The 26179-nt window shown below is 38.3% G+C and overlaps 2 protein-coding genes across 12 annotated transcripts; one reads left to right on the top strand and one right to left on the bottom strand.

Annotated features, from left to right (window-relative positions):
- Positions 1 to 1268: 1268 nt before the first annotated feature.
- Positions 1269 to 15912, bottom strand: SLU7 (SLU7 homolog, splicing factor). 2 transcript variants are annotated; one of them, XM_045901859.3, is made up of 16 exons: positions 15822 to 15912; positions 13249 to 13434; positions 12427 to 12580; positions 11797 to 11877; positions 11336 to 11500; positions 10378 to 10446; positions 7165 to 7212; positions 6857 to 6988; positions 6519 to 6616; positions 5627 to 5694; positions 5353 to 5492; positions 4100 to 4261; positions 2685 to 2789; positions 2459 to 2530; positions 2229 to 2345; positions 1269 to 1566 (listed from the first exon to the last, which is right to left on the bottom strand). In XM_045901859.3, the coding sequence occupies exons 2-16, from the start codon at positions 13416 to 13418 to the stop codon at positions 1387 to 1389; spliced, it is 1761 nt and encodes a 586-aa protein (XP_045757815.1). In that variant the 5' UTR covers positions 13419 to 13434; positions 15822 to 15912; the 3' UTR covers positions 1269 to 1386. The 2 variants fall into 2 exon arrangements, with proteins under 2 accessions (XP_045757815.1, XP_045757812.1); XM_045901856.3 differs by having other exon boundaries at positions 15695 to 15835.
- A 2990-nt stretch (positions 15913 to 18902) lies between these two features.
- On the top strand, positions 18903 to 26179 carry PTTG1 (PTTG1 regulator of sister chromatid separation, securin). 10 transcript variants are annotated; one of them, XM_064596594.1, is made up of 6 exons: positions 18903 to 19024; positions 19421 to 19521; positions 19864 to 20045; positions 21564 to 21657; positions 25117 to 25275; positions 26036 to 26179. In XM_064596594.1, exons 2-6 carry the CDS (start codon positions 19431 to 19433, stop codon positions 26110 to 26112), a joined length of 603 nt encoding a protein of 200 aa, XP_064452664.1. In that variant the 5' UTR covers positions 18903 to 19024; positions 19421 to 19430; the 3' UTR covers positions 26113 to 26179. The 10 variants fall into 10 exon arrangements, with proteins under 10 accessions (XP_064452664.1, XP_045757778.1, XP_045757807.1 ...); XM_045901822.3 differs by having other exon boundaries at positions 18904 to 19024; positions 19861 to 20045; XM_045901851.3 differs by having other exon boundaries at positions 18908 to 19064.

Genomic DNA, 26179 nt, shown 5'->3' with positions numbered 1-26179 from the left:
CCCCAGCACAATTTCTTAAGATGGTAACTTAATGCAGTATCCTAGTGGGTTTTGGTAGCTTAGAAGCCAGTGAGCTGTTAAAAGCCAATGTACTTATGTCAGGTGTTTGAAACAGGCTGTTTTCATTGATCCCACTCTCACTGTATTATCTTCACAATGTTCTTAGGAGAGGCCTGAGGATCATGGCAGTCTCAGTTATTAATAGCCCTATAAGCTATCCTTATAATTCTTTGAAGAAACCTTCAACTTCAGGTTTTGCTTTCTGCAATTTTTACAAAAAGACACCTTCTTGCTATAAAGATTAGGTACAATGGATATTCTACAATCTTTTAAAATTTAATATTCATGATAATTACATAAAGGCAATCACAATTAAAACAACAAATAGTATCACAAACCATATTCTCTATGATAGAGGAAAGAGTTTCTGTGTCTAAAGGCTCATGTCCAGAATGGTAAAAGACCTAGTACTGATCAATCAACAGTGACTCAAAGATAACAAAATAGTTATTTTTTCCATTCAAAGGCTAATCCATTTAGTTCTGGGTGTAAAGTACAAGGAAATGTTTTATTTTTATTTATTTATTTTTTTTAAAGATTTTATTTATTTATTTGAGACAGAGAGAATGAGAGAGAGAGCACATGAGAGGGGGGAGGGTCAGAGGCAGAAGCAGGCTCCCTGCCGAGCAGGGAGCCCGATGCGGGACTCGATCCAGGGACTCCAGGATCATGACCTGAGCCGAAGCCAGTCGCTTAACCAACTGAGCCACCCAGGCGCCCCAAGGAAATGTTTTAAAAATAAAAATTTTATAACCAAGTAGAAAACAGAATTATTACTATACAGATTGACATGGGGGATAAAGTCATTCATATGTTCTACAGATTTCCTTTCAGTAACTCAACACCCAACATAGAGTAATTTTTTTTAGCTTTAAACCAGGGAAACCTTAGAAGGCAAAAACAAATGATACTCAAATAACTACAATTATAGTTACTAGTAATTTGAAAAAATGAAACTGATTTTGAGAAAGAGTAACTCATCTGCCTTTAAAATGTGTGCTAACACTAGATAAAGGGCCATAAGAATTGAGGAAATAAAGTTTGAGACTTAATAAATGTTGAGAAGATGTTCTTGCTAGGTAGAGAGCCAAGGCCTCTTTCCACATCACCTAATATAAAACTGGAAATAAAATCTTAATACCACTTAATGTACTTCCTCTTTTTCTTCTTTGTTTCTTCAGTTTGTAAAGAAATGAATTTGCTATGAGACTTCCGGAGTCTTTATTAAAGTAGGCAGCAAGGGTTTTTCCACCTACAATCATCAGCGAGAAGCTGAAAACAATGTATCAGCTGTGTCTACCTTGGGTGACTGTCTATAACTAGTTACTACTGCCCAAGGAAGGAAGCCATGGGGTCATCTGGTCTCTGACGTTTCATTCTATAGGCCTCCATTTCCTCTTCAGTGGGTTCCCGAGTTTCATATATGCTATTGTAAGGCCGCTTCCTCTCATCAATCTGCATGATCTCCTTGACATGAAGAAGGCGGGCCTCCTCTGCATTCAGTGCCTACAGTGAGAGGGAAAACATGAGTACCACAGCTCTACATCAGATCTCTTCTGTTCTAAAGTAGCAGAATACCAAAAGACCCCACTGAATATAAATTGCTATATCAAAAACCTAGATCGTCTGAAAGAGCTTGAGCATCAGCCCTTCTACTGACGAGCTGTAACTAATCACTATTTGGCTGATACAATATTTTCATGTAGCACAAAACATTCTACCACATTTTCAATGTTAAAAAAATTTTACTTAATAACAAAGATTCAGTGAGATTCATTTTACTAACAGAAGTCCACAACTGATGCTTCTGGTGGAAACTACAATTCTGACTTTTCCCAAAGACTTGCTGAAATTTACAAATTATAGAGCTAAAAGGCAATTCTTTCTGGGCAGTCAATAACTCTAAAATAACAGCTTTACAAAACACATTTCTTCTGTACGTTAGTGATATTTATCAAACATTCCAAGAAGAAGGCAATACTGAGACACACAAAAATCTCCATTTGCATTCTAGACCTGATAGAAGGTAACCTAAACAAATCACCCAGACTTGGGGCTTGTTTCCTCATTTTTAAAATGAGCTTAGGGATAGGACTAGATAATTTCTTACAGTTGCTACAAATAAAGAATACTGTCATCACTTTGACTATTTAGAATTCACAAAGTACCTTTTTCAATTTTTCGTGTTTCTTTTCTTCATCATCACTATCTGAACTGCTCTTTCGATGCTTCTTTTTCTTCTTCTTCTTCTTCTTCTTATCTTCTTTTAGTTTTTCCTGATGCATCTGACAGGAAGAATTGAAATCTACAGTGTTATTAATGCAAAAACAAAGCTCTGGTGTAAATTTTAAAGTCAGCATTCCAGGACTTAATTCAGGACAAATGATTATAGACTTACCTCCATGAGGGTCTGAGGTTTTTTCACAGATTCTTCTCCGGTTATATCATTTATAATACATTCCTCTGAATTCTGTGGGAAAATATATGTAATTTGACTTGAGTATCATAGTTACCATCATTGAAGAAAAAGTTAAAATTTGAAACATGAGACAATATTTCCTACAGATTTTGACTTAAGAGCTTTGGCTGTTTTACAGTTTAAGAACTAGAAGACAATTACTTACAGCAATCTCCTTGCCGGCTTCTCCAGTGCAATAGGAATACTTGAAAAAAGAGTGACAGCATTTGTATCCCCATCGGCCTTCTTTCCAGTAAGATCCCCAGATATGCTGCAGAGAGAGTTGTTACTTAAAGAGGAATCTGAAACTGGGGACTCTCATTTACTGTTGAGATGAGTACAAAATAATACAGCCCTTTAAACGGTAATTTGGGAGGAAAATTATGGGGATTCCAGGGCTAGCTAACAGGGAAAGGGTGGTCTGACCTCAAGTGTAAGAAGCAGCCATTAGATTATAATGGTCTCACATTCCATTCCTAAAACTGTAAAAAAATTTAGGATTATCTGACTTCTCTTCAAAAATTAAGAAGAACTGGGAAATTCTGGGCCCACAATCCCACTTGGAAAGAACTGGCTGTTGCTGACCAGTGGATGCCCCTTTTAGAAGGGTTTGTGCTCCCTTGTTTGTACAATGTGCCTGGCTCACTTCGCTCATATACAATTACTGGCCTGGCTCCTATAGGTAGTTCAGTTTTTGATCCAACTTAGACAACTGTAGTTTGAGTACTTCAAGAGTATAGAAATAACATATGTTTTATGATGTGATGCAGAATACATCATAAAAAAGTATGAATTATGAATTCTGCATTACGTATGTTCTTGTCAAAATACTGAACTTATAACTAATCAAGTCTTTAGCTCTGAATTCCTGTTTATAGGAAAATGTAGAAGATAAAGGAATAAATTGTATAGTATCACTAGGAATCAGAAAATCACAGAATATGACACGTTTACAAAATAACTGGCCTGATCTGTTTAAGAGTTGCTGTCATGAAAAAGGGGAGATAGAGAAAAAGAGACATAACAACCAAAATGAACTCTGAATGGATTCTGACTCAAAACAAAAACAAACCACCTATTTAAAGGCATTTTTGTGTATACTTTAATAATGTGATTAAGAACTAGAGATTAGATGATATTAAGGAGTCATGTCAATTTTTTAAAAGTGTGACAATGTTAATATAGTTATGGTAGGGAATATCTTTAATTTTAGGAGTTACATGATACAGTTTCTGTGGGTGAAATATCGTATCTGTGATTTTCAAATGTTTTAGTTAAAAAAAATACAAATATAAATTTTATACATATATTCACATGCATACACACACACATGCTCCAGACAAAGCATATATGGCAACATGCAAAAAATTTCTTAATCTAGGTAGTGGGTATGTGGGTGAACATAATAGTATTCTTTCACATTTTTTGTATTTTTGGAAAAATTTCATAAAACAAAATTAAAATGTAAAAAAAAAAAAAAGAAAACAAGCACAACGACTTGCTAATGAAGTTGTAATAAGAAAATATAACCCAGAGCAAAATGCTAACAAGGACACCAAATGGTTCTGGTTTAGCACATACTGTGTGATTGTGGATCTTCACGTCCTCCTCATATTTAGAGCAGGCGACAGCCCGCTCCTGTCCTTTGATGACTGTCCCATGCCTTGAATACTCCACATAATCTTCAGTCTGAGCTAAAAGCAATTCAGCTGGAGGGGCATCCAAGTGTTCTTGGCCACCATACTAAAAGAACATTGAACATTATTAAATATATTTTACAGCAAAGATTTGCACTCAAATCTCTACTGATGGGTCTATTTCTAATCAGAATCATTAAAAGAATATTCATTATGGCCTTTGTTATACAAAATACAGTAAAAAAAAAAAGCCATAAAATTTTTATAGGGAAATAAAAGATGTCTCCAGTTGCTATTCATCTGTTATGTAGATTACAAAATGGCCATCAATTCCTCTTATTCTTGTATGCATGCCCATTTGCCACATGACTTTGCTACTCTTCCCCTCAAGAGACAGTTTCTCCACCCTCTGAATCTGGGCCTGGCCATGTTACTTGTTGTTACCAGTTACCCTCTGAATCTGGGCCTGTGGGAAAGTGGCAAATGTGATGCAAGCAAAGCCCTGAAAAGCACTTGTACTTGGGACATACTTTTTGTTACCAGTGTTTGCTACCCTGAGAATGCCTGCTGATGCTGGACTAGCCTACCACAGGATGAGAGCCAACATGGGGCAGAGATGAGCTGTTTCAGATGAGGCCTCTTAGGATAATTAACCTGCTAACTGCTAGAGACTAGAATGAGGCCCTTTTGGATCATCCAGCTTCACATGGGCAGGCCCAGACCAGGAGACCCAGCTGACATACAAAATCATGAGAAATAACAAATGTTTATTTTAAGAGGCTCCTGGGTGGCTCAGTCGTTAAGCGTCTGCCTTCGGCTCAGGTCATGATCCCAGGGTCCTGGGATCGAGCCCCGCATTGGGCTTCCTGCTCAGCGGGAAGCCTGCTTCTCCTTCTCCCACTTCCCCTGCTTGTGTTCCCTCTCTCGCTGTGTCTCTCTCTGGCAAATAAATAAAATCTTAAAAAAAAAAAGTTTATTTTAAGCTACTAAGTTTTTCCATGGTTTGTTTTGCTGCAAAAGCTTCCTGATACAGCTATACCAATAATGTATATGATTAAATCAATGGGAGGGTAGGACTATTCCTAACAAATTAAAAGGGACTCTGTGTGTTGTATTCCAAATGTAAATCAAATGTTCATTACCTGGTCACTTCTCTTTAATGAGCATTCCTTTTTTTAGCATTTTGGTCAAAATTACCTTTTCCAAGATGCTCTCTTTCTGCTGTTCTTTGAAGTCTTCTTTTTTGACTTTGAAGGACTTGTACAACAGCTCTAGTTTTGTAGGATCAGCCTGCAGATGCACTTCAGATCCCTTGTCATAGGCTTCCCAAGCAAACACTATAATGATCAAAAACATCTTAACGAGTTCTTGGCTACATTTATTGCATACTTCTTGAAAACAAGCTTTTAAAAATGCCTCCAAATTTCTTTTGAGCTGATATAAAATATCTTGACATAGAGCAAACACTTACACTGTGTCTGAGCCATGGAAATGGTGTCTCCTGTGTATCTAACGAAGTTATCCCCTGCATAGCTCACTCTGTAAATGCAAATTAAAAAAAACAAATTGTGAAATTTCGTCTGGTCCCAGGAATTCAGCTAGATAGTTATCAAACCATTCAGAACACCTACAAACTCAACAGGAGATCGAAGAAAAGAATAGCAGCTACTCTCTGAACAGAAAAGCGACCACTTTCTGGAAGTTTCAGGGTTGTAATATCCTGGCAGAAAGGCACAATGTGGTGGCAAAAGAGTCAATTCTAGCCCAATTCTAGTATGTTAACTCCCCCTTCCCAGCTGCAGGCAACAGTATATGCTAGGTATCACCCAGTGGGTCACCAAGCCTGGTCTTTTTTCCCCTCCACTTCAAATATTGCATTCCATCTATCTAACATCAGCTAGCCTCAGACTAGAGGATAAAGGAGTGAATGGAAACATCCCTGGAGACTTGGAGATTTGCCTCTGGTTTTGATGGGATAGTATTCTGAGGAGTCACACATTTACTGACCTCAATGACAGTAAGGTCAACATGACAATGCAGTGTGTATTGATGTGCTTCAATTCAGAAATTGCTCATTTATCATTTATGTAAATAAAGCACTAGTCTTTCATCTTCCAGTTATAACATGTTACTGAATTAATGTGATTAAAGATGAAGCTGGACTAATGTTAAAAAAAAATAAAAATAAAAAAATAAAATAAAAATAAAAATAAAAAATGAATAAAAAACAAATTTTTCTTTAAGGAAAGTTAATTCTTTTCTGACCCAACCACAGATGATGTTCATTTTAACTCAGATTCAGTTTTATGATTAAAAACTCTCCTCCCCCACCTTGAAATCTATACATTTAACTTGATACTTACTCATCTGGATTCTTTCCTGCGTTGGCATAGGGATTCTCTCTCATCGCTCTAGTTTTGGGATCGTAGTAAGCAGAATTTGGATCTAAATTCCGCAAATACTAGAAGGGAAAATGTTTTAAGGCTGCATTAATGTTTATTTCTGTCAAAAAAGATTTCAGCAGATTAAGCAAAGGAGTTAATCATGATCATTCCATGTGTGTATGCATTTCCGAGGTATAGACGAAGAGAAAAATGGCCTATATCACCTATATACTGTCCAGATACCAGATGAGTAGACAAAATTTGGGGTGGGAAGACAAACATTTTTTGAATGTGTATGTTAAGTTGGCAAGGCTTACTTTTGCAATATCTTCTCGAATCCTGAGATTCCGGACAGTAATTCGTCTCTTAGAGTCAAAGTTCTGTCCAGGCATGTCAATATCATCTGCATATTTATCTTCATCCTCATCTTCACTATTATGATCTTTTTCCTAAAGGAAGGGGAAAGAAGGAAAAACAAATTATAAGAAAAAAAGAACAACATCTAGTTCTTGCTTTCCCTGTAACCAAGCTCTTATTCACTTATATTTCTTAAAGCTATTATTATTATTACCCATCAGAAATTGAAAAATTTAATGTATACCCAGATAGGGTAAATATTTATTACCGTCTGAGAGTTTGGTTCCTCTTCTCCCCACTGGTGTTTTGGAGAATTCTGCATCATTCAAGAAGAAAAAGAATTTGTAATTTTACTCCACTGAATCTAGTGATTATTTAACACTTTAAATACATAGGTAAAATAATATAATTTAAATCTAACTGAACAAATCCTCGTACTTCTTACTGTAATCAGCATGTAAGTTCTGAATACAAGTATATTATTGTGAATAATTTTATCAGACTGTCTACAAAGCCAGAAAATTTCTAGAGAATTTTCAGTGATATAGGATTATAATCACACAAAGGTAAGAGGAACATTAAAATGACCAATGTACCCAATATATATTCATTTCTTATAAGTTAACCTTCAGGCATATACCATTTTTGCTAAACCTCACGAATTTTCTATCAAATCAAAAAGAACATCTTACCAGGATCATGTAATAAGTATCTTTAGAGCCAAAACAGCTTTTGTAAAATTCAGGCAATGAAGGAATCTACTCAAGTGACACCATATTGTAATTTAAGGAGAGTCTGAGATCCTCATCACAAAGACACCCTTCCTTCATTAGCATTGGTCAGGATTTTCTCTACACAAAAGGCCTATAGCAAAGTAGTCAGCATTTTATCATGTTCCTTTAAAAGGCTTCAAAGGTTAAAAAGAGTACCTTAGAGCATAAGTGGGGGAATGTGGAAATATGAGTGTGTATGAATATATCTATCCTCTCTATACAAACACAATGATTGAGATACATAAATATAGATGGGGCATAAATTTGTACAGCTTTCCTGAATGGTGCCTAAGTGATATGACATCAAAATTTTAAATAAAAATACTCATTGCATCAACAATTACACATTAGGAATTTATCCTAAGAGAATAATATGTCAATTATATAAAGAGGTATGTACAAGAATGTGATTTACAGTGTTGAATAACATCAAAAATCTGGGAAAAATCAAATTAATAATAGACAATTGGTTATATAAATTAGTGCACTCACTGAACACTAAACATCCATTAAAAGTGATTTTATCCAATTTGCAGAAAAAAACATATAATTTGCTACCCTTTTTTTTGCTGTTATTGTTTAAAAAAGGGGGCGAGAAAGGTGGGAATAACATTATATATTTGTTTTTGTTTGTGAAACTCTGAAAGGATCCCACAAGAAAAATAAAACAGATTATGGGGGGGGTGACGTTTAGAGAGAGGGTAGATGGAGGCAAGGATGGGAGACTTTTTACTGCATATCTTCTTAAATTGCTTTGAGTTTTGAACCATGTGAATTTACATAAAAATAGGTCTATATTTAATGACAGAGCTCAATGACATGAGCTCACTGCACTATATATTAATTGAAAGAGTAGGTGATAAATAAGTATGTAAAGATGAAATCCATGTTAAAAACATGTTGTATTATAATTACACACATATAGATATTATGTAGGTAGGTGGAGTGGGACCTGGAAAGGCCTATTTCAAAAGGTTAATAGTTAACATAGGAGACACTTACTTTCTTCTTTATAACTTTCTCTTTTTTCACTGAGTATGTATTACTTTCAACATCAAAAAAATATATCTTTTTTTTAAAAATTTTATTTTTTAAGTAATCTCTACACCCAATGTGGGGTTTGAACTCACAACCCCGAGATGACGAGTTGCACTTTCTACTGACTGAAACAGCCAGGCATCCCAGAAATATGGTTTTTGTTCCCACAAATTGCTAAGACAACAAGAAAAACATTTATACTGCCATACAGAAAGTTCAATCTCTATAGTAGACTATTCTACTACATGTAATTAATATTAATATCCAAGTACTGAAGTGTGCAAAAATCATCAGTCCCCTGTATACATTTAAGTATGCTTACTGGCGAAATAAATTAGACTGTGTTTACAACAAACAGAGAATATACTAGAATAATAGAAACAGGCCGTTTTCCTTTTTCCAGAGTTGGTAATAATAATAGTTACCAATTACCAAGTGTTTATTTACTATTTGATACGATGCTAGGCCTCCTGGGGGGTAGGTGGTGTTGTCTCTATTTGAGATGATGAACTGAGGCTCAGAGAAATAAATTACTTTTTCTATGACCCCCTAGCTGGCCAAGGGCAGAGCTGTAATAAACATCTCTCTCTTTACCTGTGCTGTGAACCTGCCTGCCAGGTGGCCTCAGTGACTGCTCACTTGGTGATTATTTACTTAGGTCTGTTTGTAATTCGTACTTGCTGAGTCTTTTTTAGGAATTTAAACTCCAAATGTTTAACTTATTATTTATGTGTGCCATCAATTTGTAAAAAGAAAACTTTTAATAAGCACAATATACATTAACTATTAAGTTGTCATGAATAAAAAATTGGTTGCAATACATCTTTACGATAAATTTTTACTCAGCTATAAAATTATTAGTCATTATAGAAAATGTAGAAAATACTAGTAAAAATACAAAGAAAAATTTACTAATTCTACAGTGAATGAGAATCAGTAGTCTGATTTTTTTCCTATGTGATATTACAATATTTTTTTCACGTGTTATTTAAATGTGTTATTCACTGTTGTTACAAAGTATTGATAAAAGCCATTTTAAGAGCTATGCAACATTCTATCATGCACATGTAGGACAGTTTACTTCACCAACTCCCTATTCCTATTTAAGCTATTTCAATTTCTTGCTATTTTAAAAAGTATTACAATGAACATTTTGCATATGTGATTTTTTTTTTCTGATTACTAGAAAATTCTTTAGGATGGAAGGACCTACTGATTTAATTCCAGAAAATGCATATAAATATCTTATGGCAATAGTCTTTCCAAAATGATTGTGTCAAGGTATGTTCCTTGACACAAGGTATAGAAGTGCCAGTTTTAGTCTTTCCCCTCAATTGCACTCCTGTCTTCCTAAATCTTTTCTAACTGGAGAGATATGAGATGAATTCTTGTTTTGATTTTCATTTTTTGTTTACTAAGAGTTTGAATTTTTTTTTTTTTTTTTTTAAAGATTTTATTTATTTGACAGAGAGAGAGACAGCGAGAGAGGGAACACAAGCAGGGAGAGTGGGAGAGGGAGAAGCAGGCTCTCCGCCGAGCAGGGAGCCCAATGCGGGGCTCGATCCCAGGACCCTGGGATCATGACCTGAGCCGAAGGCAGATGCTTAACGACTGAGCCACCCAGGTGCCCCGAGTTTGAAGTTTTTTAATGGATCATTTTTATTACTTACAGCCTGTTCCACTAATTTTCCTGAGGCTAATTCTTCTTGGAGTTTCTGGGCTTTCAGTGTTCGTTTTGCCTAACAAAAAAGGAAACATTTGAAATTTACTTTACAACATTCAAATGAACATTTGATTTTTATATACTTAAAATCAATATATTTATTGTTTTCAGAAAGGTCACTAAACAAGGTCCTCTCTCTGAGATTTCTCGTAGCTCTAGATCTATGATTTCTAAATAACAGGAGTTATCAACTCCTGTTTCAACCACGCATTAATGTAAACTGAGTCAAACGGTGCCAGTGATGAAACTGCAGAGAACAAGCCCTGTCCAAAAGTGGCAGCTGTCACCTGACCCCAGATGACTGATGCCTGCCCGGCAGGCCCAAAATTATCATATATTTCTTTGTTCAAGAACAGATGAAATTTACATTATGTGAAATCCCATGATTTTTAAATGTAAACTCTACTTAAAAAAAAAAGGGCAGCGTGACTGTGGACTTTAAGGAATGGGGATGAGTAGGTAAAATCGTAACCAAAAAAACTGAAGATGAATGAAAATAAAATTCATTTTTCTGAAATGCATCATTCTAGTCTCCTTTCACTTCTCTCAAATGCTACGTGAGACAACTGTAAAATAGGCCCAGACGAGATGCAGTGTGTGGGGCTGGGAAAGAGTTTATAACCTTAAAAAGCCAACAGCCTTAGATACCTAATCCTTCTCATGCTTCCAATTTCTCATGCAACCTCAGGAAGTAAAAAACAATACAAGTATCAAATAAGAAGAAACCACTGCCAATACGGTTAGCACGCTTTATTTTCACTATTCCATCAGACTTTCTACTACTATAATAAAAATGCCACCATCTTTATATTGCTCGAAGACTTGAAAAACAGAGTTGCTTAATCAATGACAGAGCAAAACATACATTCTTTAAAGAGTGTGGGAAAGCAGGGAACTTTGCTCACCAGATCAACTTTGGCATATTCTTCCACAATTTTCATGTGTTCCTCTGGATTGTAGCCATTCCACCGATCCCTCTTCCCATCATAGTCAAACATCAGCTGAGGCTGGACATGTTCATCTGGAGCTATATTAGTACCTGTAAATTTTGCTCCAACTCGCCTAGGTCTCTGGGAAATAGAATAAAATCAAACCTTTTCCCAAGTTCCTGTAGCCTAGAGGAAAGTTTCAGATGACCTTTACAAAGCAAGCATGAACATATCATGGGAGTTTATGGGCTGTTCAATTATTAGTTACTCTCCCAGCAGAAAATTTTGATGGTGCTAAACTAATTTCACTCAAATTAATTTTTATTTAACTTGTACCAAAATTTAGGTAATTTTAGAAAAACAGAATTAAGCTCTTTGACAGGAAAAAAGAAAGAGGCTTTCTGACAAGTTTCTAAAATTCTCAAAAGTGAACTTACCTCAAAGCAGTCTTTCTTTTTGTGTGTCATGGCCCCACAATTTTCACATGCTCCCTTGCGGTACTTAGTAGTTATGGAATTCTATAAATGGATACAAACAAAATGTTTTACTTCTGAATAAGTTACAAATAATTTTGGCTCTCATTACTATATTATCTAGTGAAGGGATTTACTCATTAAGAGAAAAACTACTTAGTCTCCATACTTTTATAAATGAGAAAGTTTAAGTACTTTATTTTATAGTAATAGTTCTTTTTTTTTTTTAAGGATTTTATTTATTTATTTGACAGAACAAGAGAGCAGGAGAGCGCTAGCAGGGGGAGCAACAGAGGGAGAGGGAGAAGCAGGCCCCCCGCCGAGCAGGGAGGCTGATGTGGGGCTCGATCCCAGGACCCTGGGATCATGACCTGAGCCTAAGGCAGTCGCTTAACCAACTGAGCCACCCAGGCGCCCCGAGAAAGTTTAAGTCCTGTAGCAACATAAAACTTATAAAACACAGAAACTGAAGTAGTATGTATTGTGAATTTTAATCCCAGGTAAAAGGTTATATAATCTGATATAACTTGATGAAAAATTCTTAAAATAAAATCTCCATTTTTACAAGGAGATATATAAAAGTTGTCCACATACCTCTTTTACACCCCTCTTGTACCATTCTCCAGATGAGCTGTACTGCTTTTGTTTCTCTGGTTGTGGTCTCTGGTGCTTTAAAGTAGGTCTTTTTGATGGATCAATATACCATGGCACTGAAGAAATATACTGAGGTATATGAGGGTTGATGTCTCTGTAATTTAAAAAAATATATATGTATTTTAAGAATAAAGTTTGAAAATGATTGGTATTATAATTACAAAGGTAGCCTATACAGACTGTAAGAACAGAGATAGTGCAGTGGGAGGGTGGAGAGAGAATATGCTCGATATCTCTATAATACAGTAAAAACAAACAAACAAAAACACACACCTAAAAATAAGGAAAGTAATTTATTTTAGAGTGAAAAAATTTCCAATATAGCAACTAAGAATAATGATAGAACTGAAGTTGGGAGAGAGAGAAGGAAGATAGGGATGTATTCTAGTAGAAAAATCTTAAAAGAGCAAGAAGCTAGCTAATGATGCCTAGAGTTGATTAAAATAATGATGTGGATACATTATTTAGAGATGTGGAGGTATCACCCGGAAAAACTCAAAATAGAAAGATTTGAAAGTAGTCACTTTTGCGGAGTGGGACAGGAAGTGCGAAGAGGTGAAAGCGATGACTGCTGTTCATTAGAAGCCCTTCGATACTTTATTATTAAATCTTAATATATGAATTTGATAAAATAATAAAAACAGAAAGAATATAAATGGTAAAAAGTTTCCTGTCAAAGCAAAAGATGAGAAATTGCTAAACTAAGTAGACATAAATTTGAATTTTGAATGAACAGATCATGCAGACAATGAACGTACTTACTTTCCTTCTTCATCAACTTCTGCTGGAGCATTACCCAGTTTTCGCTGTTCTTCTAGCTCCTTCTTCTTTCTCCAGTCCTCTCTGGTCATCTTCTTTGGTTCCTCCAGACTCATTTCTTTGGACCCCGACAGGGGGGCCGCATTAACTGCATCCACAGCTGCAGCGGACATGGTTATCTGGACCCCTCTATGAAAAAAAAAAAAATATATATATATATATATTAGTATAAACCAGGCCTTCATCAGTGAAACTATCAAAAGTACACCCTCATAACACATACTGCAGTCTCATTTATACATAATATTTCATATGTTCTTATAGTATCTGTGAAGGAAGGGTCTCTTTCCCCTCTACAAAAAGTCTCTATATACTGTTTGCAGTTCCTCCCTCAACTCTAATTTACAGATGGAGAGAAACATACACATGTGTACTTAAAATTTCGTAAGACTCTTTCTCTCATTAATACTCCAGAATTTCTCTATGTGTCTCAAACTTTTCTAGCACATTAACCCTATATGAGTAAACAGTGTCCTATTTTCCTTAAAGATGAAATGGCTTAAGAGTTATCTATACCCATTGCCTTTATTTTCCCATCTTCTATTTCCTTCCTCACTCTAATTTAGCTTCTACCTCCTATCTCTCTGAAGAGTTACCACTAAGTTATCAATGATCAATGTGCTAAATCCACTAGGTATTTTTCAGTTCTTTTCCTTCCCTTTTTAAAAAATATTTTATTTAAAATTTATATTTTTTTTAAAATATAAATTTTATATTTTATTTTATATAAAATAAAATATTTTATATATTTTATATATAAATATAAATGAGGGAGAGAATGAGCAGGGAGAGGGGCAGAGGGAAAAGCAGACTCCCCGCTGCGCAGGGAGCCCGACATGGGGCTCTATCCCAGGACCCTGGGATCATGACCCAAGCCAAAGGCAGACACTTAACTCACTGAGCCACCCCAGGTGACCCAAGATTTATTTATTTTAGAGGGAAAGAGAGCACGCGCACAGGCGAGGGGTGGGGGCAGAGGGAGAGGGAGGGAGAAAAGTGGACTCCCTGCTGAGGGGGAACCTGGACAGACATGAGGCTCAATCCCAGGACCCTAAGAGCATGACATCAGCTGAATGGACGCTCAACCAACTGAGCCACCCCGGCGGCCCTTCTTGAAACATTCTTATCTCTTGGCTTAAGTGACACTATTATCTCTTGGTTTTTCTTGAATCTCTCCTGCCGCTCCTGCCTTCATCTATTTCTGTCTAGTTATTTAATTTTGGATTCCACAAGGCTCAGTCCTAGAGTCTCTTTCATCACTCTGGACTCCATCAGTAGACAAGCTCATCTACTTCTAAGGCTTAAATAGCCATAATATACCACTGTTAGCTCTCCAACTTATTTCTCCTCTCCAGATATTTTATCTGAGCTTCAGATACATATATTCCAACTGCTTACTTCACAGCATCTCCACTTAGAGGGTCTCAGAGACACCTAAACTCAACAAAGCTTAATTCAAACTCATGATCTTCTCCATGGAATGTCGTCTCCATTCACTGTTTCCTCTCTTAATGAAAAATACCACTCATACCTTTACATATGTGTTCCAGCTAAGTTCCATAAATATTTCATCAGTAAGTATTGTTTTTTTCACCTTCTGAATAGCATTCAAATTTATCTACTTCTCTCTATTTTCAATGCTACCATTTTTAATATGTTATTACTTTTCCTTCCTTATTGCTCTCCTGTCCTTCTTTCCAATCAGTTCTCCACACTGCAAGTGTTATTTTTTTTAGAACACAAGTCTGATCATGTCACATTCCACTACACAAGCGTAAAATCCTTCAATGCGAGGCTGTCCAAGATAAATATGTCAGCCTCATACATCACTTTAAGCGTTCCAGTTAATATTAAGATAGTAAAAAGAAGCTGGTAAAATTACTTTTACAACATCTTAATTTAATCCAATATATCCAACATATTATTTTAACATGCAAGCAACATAAGAAAAAATAAAGTCTTTAAAATCTGATACAGATTTTACACGTATTCAGACTAGCCATATTTCAAGTGCTCAGGAGCCACAAGTGGCTAATAGCTGGGAAGTGAAGCTCCAATAACATCTGATAATTCTTACTCTAAAAACCGTTAAAGACACACTTCTGGTCTGGTCCGGCCTTAAAAAAAAAAAAAGTACCGAGAACACACAACAGCTTAAGCCTCAGTTACAGAGTCTGAGGCCTAAGACGGCGGCTTTCTTCTCGGTCCCCAATCCCCGTTCCTTCCTCGACCTGGAATTCATCACTGCTGTAACGATGTATCTAAGAAGTATCACTATCCACTCAGGTCATGATCCCAGGTTTCTGGGATCCAGTACCCCGCACCCCCACGCCCCCATCGGGCTCCTTGCTCAGCATGGACCCTGCTTCTCCCTCTTTGGGCCACTCACCCTGTTTGTGCGTGCAGACGCGCTCTCTCTGACAAATAAATAAAATCTTAAGTAGGCACTCCGGCCTATTTTCCGGAGCTTTCCAGCTTCACCTCCTCCGGATCCCCAAATTCCCACATTTCCTTACCCAGCCCAACACCACCCGACAGAAACGAAGTCAATCCGTCAATGTTTACTTCCTGGCTTTCCGCCCTCTCCCGGCAGCCACTGCGGTAGTTTCCGGGCGATCTACACATGCGCACTAACATCTTAGGGGGTGGCCTCGGTGTCCCACACGATGTTGTTATCGCGAGATGTCTTTACCTCGGGAAAGCGTGAAGTGTTAGTTTGAGCTGCTCTAAAGGTTTGAAATGTTGTTTCTTGCAGAATCTTAGGATGTTAAAAAAAAAAAAAGTACCGAGAACACACAACAGCTTAAGCCTTTCTGCAGAACTATGTAATGAATGGGGAAGTTCGTGACATATTAATTAAAAAAAAAGGCAGTTAAAATTAGCATTAGTAGTCATACTGCGTAACACTTTGGGGGCGTGGTGAGCAAAAAGAGTCTTTAGTTCCTCGAAATTACATCATACAGAGTGAAAAAGACACTAAAATGATTATTCAAATAATTTACAGTTGTAAAAAGTCTCTGTGAAAGGAATACCAGATGCTATGAGAACATAAGGCGCTATTCGGTAATTGTGATATTCTGCACCGAAGTGATCTTGTGTTTTATCATTAGAAAAAAATACTATAAAACAATTTATATTTTGGGAAAACAATAGTATCTATGACATCCCAACCCTCCTTTTTTTTTTCTTTTTTAAGATTTATTTATTTATTTATTTGAGAGAGACGGAGAATGTGAAGCAGACTCCCTGATGAGCAGAGAGCCTGATATGGGGCTGGATCCCAGCACTTAATATGCAATAAATATTTATTGAATGAATTAATCCTTCAACCAATTTTGGTTCCGAAATGCCAGGGAAGAAGGGCCAATGAACTGACATATATTGAGAACTGCATCTATGCCAGATGTAGTGCTAAATCTTTTGTGAAATAATGTAGGCTCAACTGCTCTCTCTCAACTTACCTACAAGTTAGAATGTATCTAGTGACCTGTGGGGAGTAGGGATTGGATGATACAGGTCAGTGTTGGTCTTTTGATTTTATTCCTTTACCTTGTATTTGTTTAATCTATTTCCACTTAGTATAGAAATATGAAAAGGTCATTAATTTTTTCAAGCATAGTTTCTCCCCATATCTTGGAAATTGGAATTCCTTATCTATATTTTTATTATTCCCCAGATCTTTTTCTCCCCCTTGTGCCCTCCGCCACCAGGCCCTTCCAGGCAGCTGTGATGAATGTATTGTTTTTTTTTTTTAACTTTTTTTTATTCTTATGTTAATCCCCATACATTACATCATTAGTTCTAGATGAAGTGTTCCATGATTCATTGTTTGTGCATAACACCCAGTGCTCCATGCAGAATGTGCCCTCCTCAATACCCACCACCAGGCTAACCCATCCTCCCACCCCCCTCCCCTCTAGAACCCTCCGTTTGTTTTTCAGAGTCCATCGTCTCTCATGGTTCGTCTACCCCTCCGACTTCCCCTGCTTCATTCTTCCCCTCCCGCTACCTTCTTCTTTTTTTTTTTTCTTAACATATATTGTATTATTTGTTTCAGAGGTACAGATCTGAGATTCAACAGTCTTGCACAATTCACAGCGCTTACCAGAGCACATACCCTCCCCAGTGTCTATCACCCAGTCACCCCATCCCTCCCACCCCACCCCCCACTCCAACAACACTCAGTTTGTTTCCTGCGATTAAGAATTCCTCATATCAGTGAGATCATATGATACATGTCTTTCTCTCTTTGACTTATTTCACTCAACATAATACCCTCCAATTCCATCCACGTCGTTGCAAATGGCAAGATCTCATTCCTTTTGATGGCTGCATAATGTGATGAATGTATTGTTAAGATACAGAGGTTTAAAATAAGGTTAAGAGGTTTAAAATAAGTCCCATTAAATGATAGAATTTGAAAGGAAGCCTGGATTATGTCCTCCTTAGGATCATCATTTTGTTCATAAGCCAGATTCTTGATGCCATAATAGAAACAGCATCCTAGCTTGAAATATATATATTTTTAAAGATTTTATTTATTTATTTGACAGAGACACAGCGAGAGAGGGAACATAAGCAGGGGGAGTGGGAGAGGGAGAAGCAGGCTTCCCGCCGAGCAGGGAGCCCGATGTGGGACTCCATTCCAGAATCCTGGGATCATGACCTGAGCCGAAGGCAGACGCTTATCGACTGAGCCACCCAGGCGCCCCCTAGCTTGAAATATTGAGGATAGTTCTCTAGTTAGGGATAGTCAGTCCATTCTTAATCACAAGCCTAACAGAAAGACTCAAACATTGCTGTTTGATCTGTTTGTATTTACATTGCTTCTTAACCTTTAAAGATTTATTTATTTGAGAGAGAGAGTGCTGTGAGCAATGGGGGGAGGGGCAGAGAGAGAGAGAGAGAAAATGCTGAAGCAGGCTCCCCGCTGAGCATGGGCGGGGGGGGGGGGGCTTGATCCCAAGACCCTCAGATCTTGATCTGAGCCAAAAATCGAGAGCAGGCCGCTTAACCGACTGAGCCACCCAGTGCTCTGCTAGAGTTCTTTAGAGAGAATCTGAGTTGTTTTAGCACTTGACTGTATATTTTTTTCATATATCTAATTGAAATACAACTATATGTATCCATAGTTCCTCAGTTATTTTTCCAATGACTGTAATCCCTTTCCTCCAGGGCTGCATCTTCTTTTTTATTTGATCTGCTCTATTTATTCTTTGGGTAAATAGTTAATTGAAGACTTTAGGAAAATAGTTCTGTCGCCACTTTGCCTTGACTGTTGTTTGAACCCCACAATCTTTTCATTTAAGAACTTCCTGGCCCCCTAAGTGTCTCAGGAAAAAAACCCCAAACTCTGTATCTTGATATCATAATAATCATTTATTTCCTAGAATTGAAGACCATATTCACTCCCTTTCTATCTCTGTGAGGCGCAGGTTAACAACACCTAGAAGTAAAGGTGTCAGCAGGTTTGGTTTTTTTCTTCCCACGAAGCAAGCTACAAACTTCCCGGGAAAAGCTTTCCAGGCGGTGCCGCGGGAGCTTGGGTTCCTCCCATTGGTTCTTCCTGGGAGCCTCCGCCCACCCACGGTCCCGCCTCCTGCGAAGATGAACCAATAGGGGCGTGAGTTGTGGTTTAAACTTGGGAGTCTGGCGAGATCGCTGGAGACCGAATCTTGGTTGAATTTGGCTGTTGATTCCGACGTGGGTGGACCGTGAGGTCGTGAGTGGCTGGGCGCGCGGGTCCCGCGAGGAAGGAGGTGGGCTGGAGGCCGGAGGGCCTGGGGGTCGAGGGCTGGGGCTTCCCGGGGTCGTCTGTAGCGCCGAGCCGGGTTGAGCCACGGCCTCGGACTGCTTGCGCAGCCCCCGTTCTGGTGAGTACCAGGACCTGTGCCAGCCCCAAACCGCCGACTCTTCTGGAACTTAAAGCCTCCGGCGTAGGCTTCAAGAGTTAAGGGCTGGATTAAATGCCTGTTGGCTCAAGAACGGGCTTCGCTCGCTCCTTAGCTCTAGTTCTTACGTGGACGTGCCCAGGGTAGAAAGTTTGGCCTGTGCCACCCCTTAACTTCTCATCTTCCCTAACCCCCCGGGTCTAATATGTGTTTCATACCCGCAGCTAGTCCAAAATGGCTACCCTGATCTTTGTTGATAAAGAAAATGGAGAACCAGGCCCTCGTGTGGCTCCCAAGGACGGGCTGAAGCCGGGGTCTAGGCCTCGTAAGTATGCAGGCTGCAACGCGAGTTACAGGTATTGTGAATCAATTGCGGGCGTGGCCCGGAGTTGCAGAAGCATTCCGCGTACTTCGTTGGCAACTTGAGTCAGGTATTACCGAATACCGCTGTTGCAACGTGCTTGTTAGGGGTCTCTTTTTCATGTTCAGTACCTTAGATTATTTAAGAGGGTGCAGAAATGAAGTACTGTTAGGCATACGGCCATGCCACCGTCAAAAGTGGGGGTTGAATTTGGGGATAAGAATGAGGCCAGGTTGATATACACCGTCAGCCTTCAAGTTGCACGGGTGTTTATTGCCTGCATAATCTTATTCTTTTCTTTAGCAGTCAAAGCTTTAGATGGGAGATCTCAGGTTGCAACACCACGTGTAGGCAAAATGTTTGATGCTCAAGCAGCCTTACCTAAAGTTGCCAGAAAGGCTTTGGGAACTGTCAACAGAGCCACAGAAAACTCAGTAAAGACTAATGGATCTCTCAAACAGAAGCAGCCAAACTTCTCTGCCAAAAAGGTAAGTGTTGGCTGCAAAGTCACTGTTGAAACACTCTAGCACTTTTTTTTTTTTTTTAAAGATTTTATTTAGTCATTTGACAGAGAGCGACACAGCGAGAGAGGGAACACAAGCAGGGGGAGTGGGAGCAGGGGGAGTGGGAGAGGGAGAAGCAGGCTTCCCGCAGAGCATGGAGCCCGATGTGGGGCTCGATCCCAGGACCCTGGGATCATGACCTGAGCCGAAGGCAGACGCTTAAAACGACTGACCCACCCAGGTGCCCCCACTCTAGCATTTTTTGACTCTTAAAATGACTATTGGCATCCTACCTTGCTTTCTCTCTTGTGAATACAAGGAGATAGAGGCTACCAAACATAGATTAAGGGGAGGGAAGCATACTCTTTTTGTGGTCTTCCTCTGTGCCTTGAGATCAGAAGTCTCAGAAGCAGCTGGTGCATATTTTTGCCTCACCTGCTCTTAACTAGTGTTGAAGCGGATTGGTTAGTAGTATCTACTTATGGATACAGAAAGTACTGAGAGGGAGGGTCCTTTGCAGGAGGTCAGGGAGCTAATATAATAGCTCAGGTGCCACCATCCTCCCCCCAGCCTCCTGGAGCAAGCACCAGGTACTCTACTTTGCTAGCATGTTGATTTTTGTGTGTGTGCATGAGCTAAAGGTCTGTGCATCCCAGACTGAGGAGACTTTGCTGTGAAAGATGACTCAGCATGTAGATTTACACTTCATTTGATAAAATAAATGGTTTTACTATGTATTAGGGAAAACAAAACTAGTACTTTATATTAAAATAAGACTTGTGGTTTAGGACAAGATATCTTTTAAAATGAGTAAGAGAAATGTTAAGTTCAAGTATTGCAAGGCTATGGCAAAAATAGTGAGAATGTGACACAGAACTGAAGTATGGGAAACCCTACTTTAAGGATTTCCTCTAGGTATGCACATATGACATAAAGTTGGATCAAGAATATGCAGGCTTCTGCTTTGGCCTGCTACGGTAGACTGCTTATCTGCCAATTTTACACTAGGGAATTATCCAGGCTTCTAAAGTCCTTGACTGTCTTTTGCTGACTCTTACTCAGTGTGTATATTTCAACTTAATATTAACCAAGCAAATAATTAAGGTAACACTGATGGAAATACAGATGGAAATCACCCTTCCAAAAGCCAAAAATGGCTTCTAGGATTAGCTTCTATTTGGGTGACTCATGCTGTTTTCTCTGACAGGTAGAGTGACTGAGTTGATTAGCTCTGAATTAACTCTGCCTACTTGGTGACTTATGTTAAGAGGTGCGGATACTTAAATTTCAGACTTAACTTGTGAGCCATGCTACTAGAATTGCTTGCTGAATTGTATTGGTATGTAATTATGAGAACTAAGGATTATGGTTTTTTAGAAGTCAGCATGAAATTGAAAACTGGTGAAGCAGTCACATGTCTTAAAAAAAGACTATGATCTTTTGTCCTAATCAGTTGACAAGGCTTCCCCTTTCACTAATTCATATTTTCTTGGGTGGTTTTAGGTGACTGAGAAGACTATCAAAGCAAAAAACTCTGTTCCTGCCTCGGATGACACCTATCCAGAAATAGAAAAATTCTTTCCCTTCAATCCTTTAGGTAGTATTCTTTTGGTATTACAAAAATGCTTTAGTCTTGAGTGTCTCTTAGAATCCAATTCAACTCTAATTTGACATGGATATGAATATGACCTATGACCCAAAACTGTAATAAGACTGTCTGAATCTGGGTTTCTTTGAATAAAAGTACTTGTTGGTGGATTTATTTGTAAGGAACATCTTAGGTCAGAAGAGGAATTTGTGCAAAGATGTAGAGAACATTGTTCCCTCAAAAACTTACCACATAAGGGAGATAAGATGTGTTCACTAACATTGAACAAGTCTGAAGTGGACCGTATTCCTAGCAAGGCTTTTAGAAAGTGGGTTTAATATCAAGTTGAACAATGTCTGAAAAAATCCACATAGTCTGTGATATGTGTGTATTTTTACTCCCTTCAACCTGCTACATGTATCCAAAGTATTTTCTGTCATAGAAGCACCTTCCCAAGCTTTAATTTTCTTCCATTTGAGGAGAGGCTACTGTATCCAGGCTTTGGATGCAGCGGTTAACAAGCCAGGCCCCACCTTGAGGGAGCCCACGATTTGGAGGGAAAGGCAAACACTGAAAACATCCTCTCACTGTAAGTGTGAGAAGGAGAAAACCAGCCCATTAGGGGGAACTGAAAGTCACCTGGAAGAGCAGGCAACGTTTCTCTCAGGACGTGACATGATGTGGCCTTTTAAAGGCTATCAGGGGAGAGCTCATGGGGGGGGCGGGCAAGGCAGAGCAGCGCACTTAAGTGTGTGCAGAGATCCCGAGGTAGAGCAAAGGACTGGAGTGGTTCTGGGAGCTGGCATTTTTGTTTGCCCTTTCAGCCAAAGGGCATTTAGTCATTCTGTACATCCAGGTTGTTGCTGGCTTTTATATAATACAATTCTGCAGTTAGAGTTCTCGAAGTTGTATTGTTGTGAGTTTGTGACGATAGCTGGGGAGTAAACTTTAAGAAGGATTGCTGAGTCTCCGACGGAATGTGATTAAGATTTGATAAAATGGAGTGCTTCCATGCTAATGATTACCATTTAGCCATTAAGGAAAATGAGGTAGATTATGCATATTGATCAGGAAGGAGGACTACAATATGCTGTGTTTGAGGAAACAGATACTGCCAAGTTGCCCTCCAAAATAGCATAAATTACTGAATCCACCTATAGTGGTTGAGAATGCCTGCTTCTCCTCTAATCTCTAACAGCAAATGTTTTAAAACTCTTCTCAAAAAGGCAGTGAGTATCTCATTGTTTTAAATTGGGGAGCATGTATGTTTAGTGAGCGTATTTGATTATTGGCCTTCTGTAGCTTTTTTTTTTTTAACTTCCTGTTGGTATCTTTTTTTCCTTTGATAATAGGTCTTTCTTTCCTTTTTCCTTTTCCTTTTCCTTAATAGCTTTTGTGGATACAGGAAATTTAACCTTATTATGTTGCAGATTTTTTTCCTCTGGAGTCTTTTGTCTCTTTATGGCTTCCTTCATAATTCAGTGGTTTTTTTTTTTTTTTTAAGATTTTTATTTACTTGAGAGAGACTGAGCACAAGCAGGGGGAGGGGCAGAGGGAGAAGCAGACTCCCCGCTGAGCAGGGAGCCCGATGAGGGGCTCAATCCTGGGACTCTGGGATCCTGACCTGAGCCAAAGGCAGATGCTTAACCAACTGAGCCACTTGGGCGCACTGTATAATTAAGGGGTTTTAAGTTAAGTAGTCACCTATCAATTCCTTTTTAATTTCTGGGTTTTAGTAGTCTTGAAAAGAGTAGACTAATTCCTAGTATTTAGGCTTTAGAGAACTTTCACACTTCAGAAAATAATGGTTCTCCTTTCATCTTCCTTTTGAGGAAATGCTAAACCCCTTGAAAAGAGGAAATCCATATTTAAATTCTATTTTTGTTACTGTCAAGAAAAATCTATTGTATTTTCTTTTTTAATTAAAAAAAATTTTTTTAAAGTGATCTCTCTGCCCAATATAGGGCTTGAACTCCTGACCCTGAGATCAATAATCTCCTGCTCTACCAACTGAGTCAGGCTGGTGCCCCTCAAAAAATCTACTTTAAATAATCCTAAGAAATAATGCACTTGGATTATAAGAAGGAGTGTTACTTAACCCAATAGTTCTCAAATTTGTTTTAGGACTTCTGCAACTCTTAAAAGTTAGTGAAGACCCCAAAGAACTTTTGTGTGGCGTTTATCAATTTTAATTCCTAATGCAGGAAATTTAAATAAAAAAATGAATTCCTTTAAAAACCCATTACATTAAGTAACTTTTAAAATAACTTTTCTAAAACATTTAGAAGAACTGCATGATTTTATATTTTTGAAAACTTGCTTAATTTGGCTTAACATAAAACCACCTGGATTCTCCTCTGATTCTGCATTCAATCTATTGCATCTCTTTTAAAGTACATGAAGAAAATCTGGCCTCATGCAGATACGCAGTTAAGAAAGGGAAGAGCATTTCAATAGTCTTTTCAGATAAGTGTGGAGCGTTTTCTTTCATACTGCACTAAAACCCAACAAGTGGCAATTTCCGAATGTATGGCTGCAATTTGTAATCTAAAACCCTATCAGTGAACATTTTGTACTCTGACAATAAAATCCACTGGGCTGTTCTGCACTTTGAATCAATTTTTGCATTTATCACACATTGATCATCTAGAAATAATGATTCACTGAGAAATGTAGATCATCCAAATGTTGAAGTGTTTCATCATACAATATCAAACACACATTCGTTAATGTCACCACTGATCTCATCAGAAAAGTGTAAGTATTAGGAAGTTGGCAAGCTAATGATTGTGGATAAGTTTTCCAAAATTTTTCCAAAGTTGTTTTTTTTTTTTTTTTCTTGAAATGGTGATCATTGGCAACGCATATTGTGTTTCATGAAGGATAGACTTCTTTCGTTCTTCTGAGAAAATGTGCTACAAATACCCAAGTCTGAGTAACCAGTTTGTCCTTCCGTTGCTATTTCAACTAAACAGTGTTCCAGGAAAAAGTCCTCTAGTTTAGCTTGCAAACCAAATAATCACACAAATCTTTTTTTCTTGGGAGCTCACCTGGTACTTTGGCATGCAACAGAAGTGCTTTATGGTGTACTTCATCGTACAGAATACTAAAAAGACCACTGTTCCTCAGGGTTGAGAGCTAATAAAATTAATACTTCCTACTGCAGATGGTAAAGTGAGATGTGAAGCTGGCAATGTTTTACTGCAAGTGAATGGTACTGAGGAATATAGGGACTATAAAATGTAGTTTATCATCACCACCTTGACTTGTGCTGAAACACAGCAGTTCTGTCCATTGTTGATTTTTGTACCATCACCATGAATGTCAACACAGCGGAAGAAGGTGTTAATGTTACTGAGCACATAGTTTGACCTCATAGACCCACTGAAAGGGTCTCAGACCCCCCAGGGGGCCACTGACCCCTCTGAGAACCACTGCTCTGATAAAGTGCTTTTGTCTTTGTGGCAGATTTTGAGAGTTTTGACCTGCCTGAAGAGCACCAGATTGCACGCCTCCCCTTGAGTGGAGTGCCTCTCATGATCCTCGATGAGGAGAGGGAACTCGAGAAGCTGTTGCACCTGGGCCCCCCTTCACCTCTGAAGATGCCCTCTCCACCATGGGAGTCGAGTAAGTGAACAAAGTGCCCTTCCAGAAGGGCTGTGAATTATTTGAGTCATAATATTTCCATTATTGTGGGGGCAGAATTGTATAGAAGGTTAGCCTATGAGTAATTTCTATTTCAAACCTCAGAGATGAGGTTTTAGAATAATGAAAACTGCTTTCAATTGGTATTGTTTTCAGTCCCAGATGCCCAGGTAACATTAAGTCCTTCTGGAATCTGGACAGTTTTAGATACAGAAAACAAGATTAAATTTAGGATATAGCTTCTTAGTTTATGACTTGAAGTGTGTAAGAAACTTGTTTGGAACGAGAATTCCAAGTTCTACCCAAAGCTAATCTAGGATTAAGACACCTGAGCACAATAGCAGAATGGCAAAACCTTACTGCCAAGGTCGGAAGCCTGGGTTCTAGCTGGTGGTCAAAAGCTATCAGCAGTATGTTTTCTATTTGTTCTGATGGGATAACGTATACTATTTTATAAATTATGTCAGTGATATTGTTGGCTGTTACTTGGGTCTCTGAGAACAGTTGAGTTTCAGGTAGGTCTAAGACTTATTTCCTAATGAAGGTTAATTCTGGGATCTTAGCCACATTTCAAGAAGTAAGTGTGTGTGGGTGTGTGTGTCTGGCTGGGGTGGTGGTAGGGATTCATTAGACAAAGTTGAAAATAAGAATTTACGAGTAAAATTGACAACCAATGTCTGCGTTGAGATGGACGATGACTAAAGCGTTTGCTGATATTGAATAAGAAATTCCTGTTTTCTAGATCTGTTGCAGTCTCCAAGCATTCTGTCGACCCTGGATGTTGAATTGCCACCTGTTTGCTATGACTTAGATATTTAAATTTCTTAGCACTCAGTAGTTTGTGTGTATGTTTTGTATTAATAAAGCAATTCTTTAACAGACTCTT

The sequence above is a fragment of the Mirounga angustirostris genome, unplaced genomic scaffold (genome assembly GCF_029215605.1).
Source record: "Mirounga angustirostris isolate CCGP_5_RB_7025 unplaced genomic scaffold, mMirAng1.0.hap1 SCAF_7, whole genome shotgun sequence".
Lineage (NCBI taxonomy): Eukaryota > Metazoa > Chordata > Mammalia > Carnivora > Phocidae > Mirounga > Mirounga angustirostris.
This window is presented reverse-complemented; position numbering and strand designations above follow the sequence as displayed.

Coding starts and splice junctions, on each gene's coding strand:
- PTTG1 (XM_045901822.3), top strand. CDS start 19,431: ATGGCTACCCTGATCTTTGTTGATAAAGAAAATGGAGAACCAGGCCCT. Junction 19,522..19,860: donor GAAGCCGGGGTCTAGGCCTC/GTAAGTATGCAG, acceptor TCTTTTCTTTAG/CAGTCAAAGCTTTAGATGGG. Junction 25,276..26,035: donor CTCTCCACCATGGGAGTCGA/GTAAGTGAACAA, acceptor CCTGTTTTCTAG/ATCTGTTGCAGTCTCCAAGC.
- SLU7 (XM_045901859.3), bottom strand. CDS start 13,418: ATGTCCGCTGCAGCTGTGGATGCAGTTAATGCGGCCCCCCTGTCGGGG. Junction 12,581..13,248: donor GAAGTTGATGAAGAAGGAAA/GTAAGTACGTTC, acceptor TTTAAATTACAG/AGACATCAACCCTCATATAC. Junction 10,447..11,335: donor AATATGCCAAAGTTGATCTG/GTGAGCAAAGTT, acceptor CTTTTTTGTTAG/GCAAAACGAACACTGAAAGC.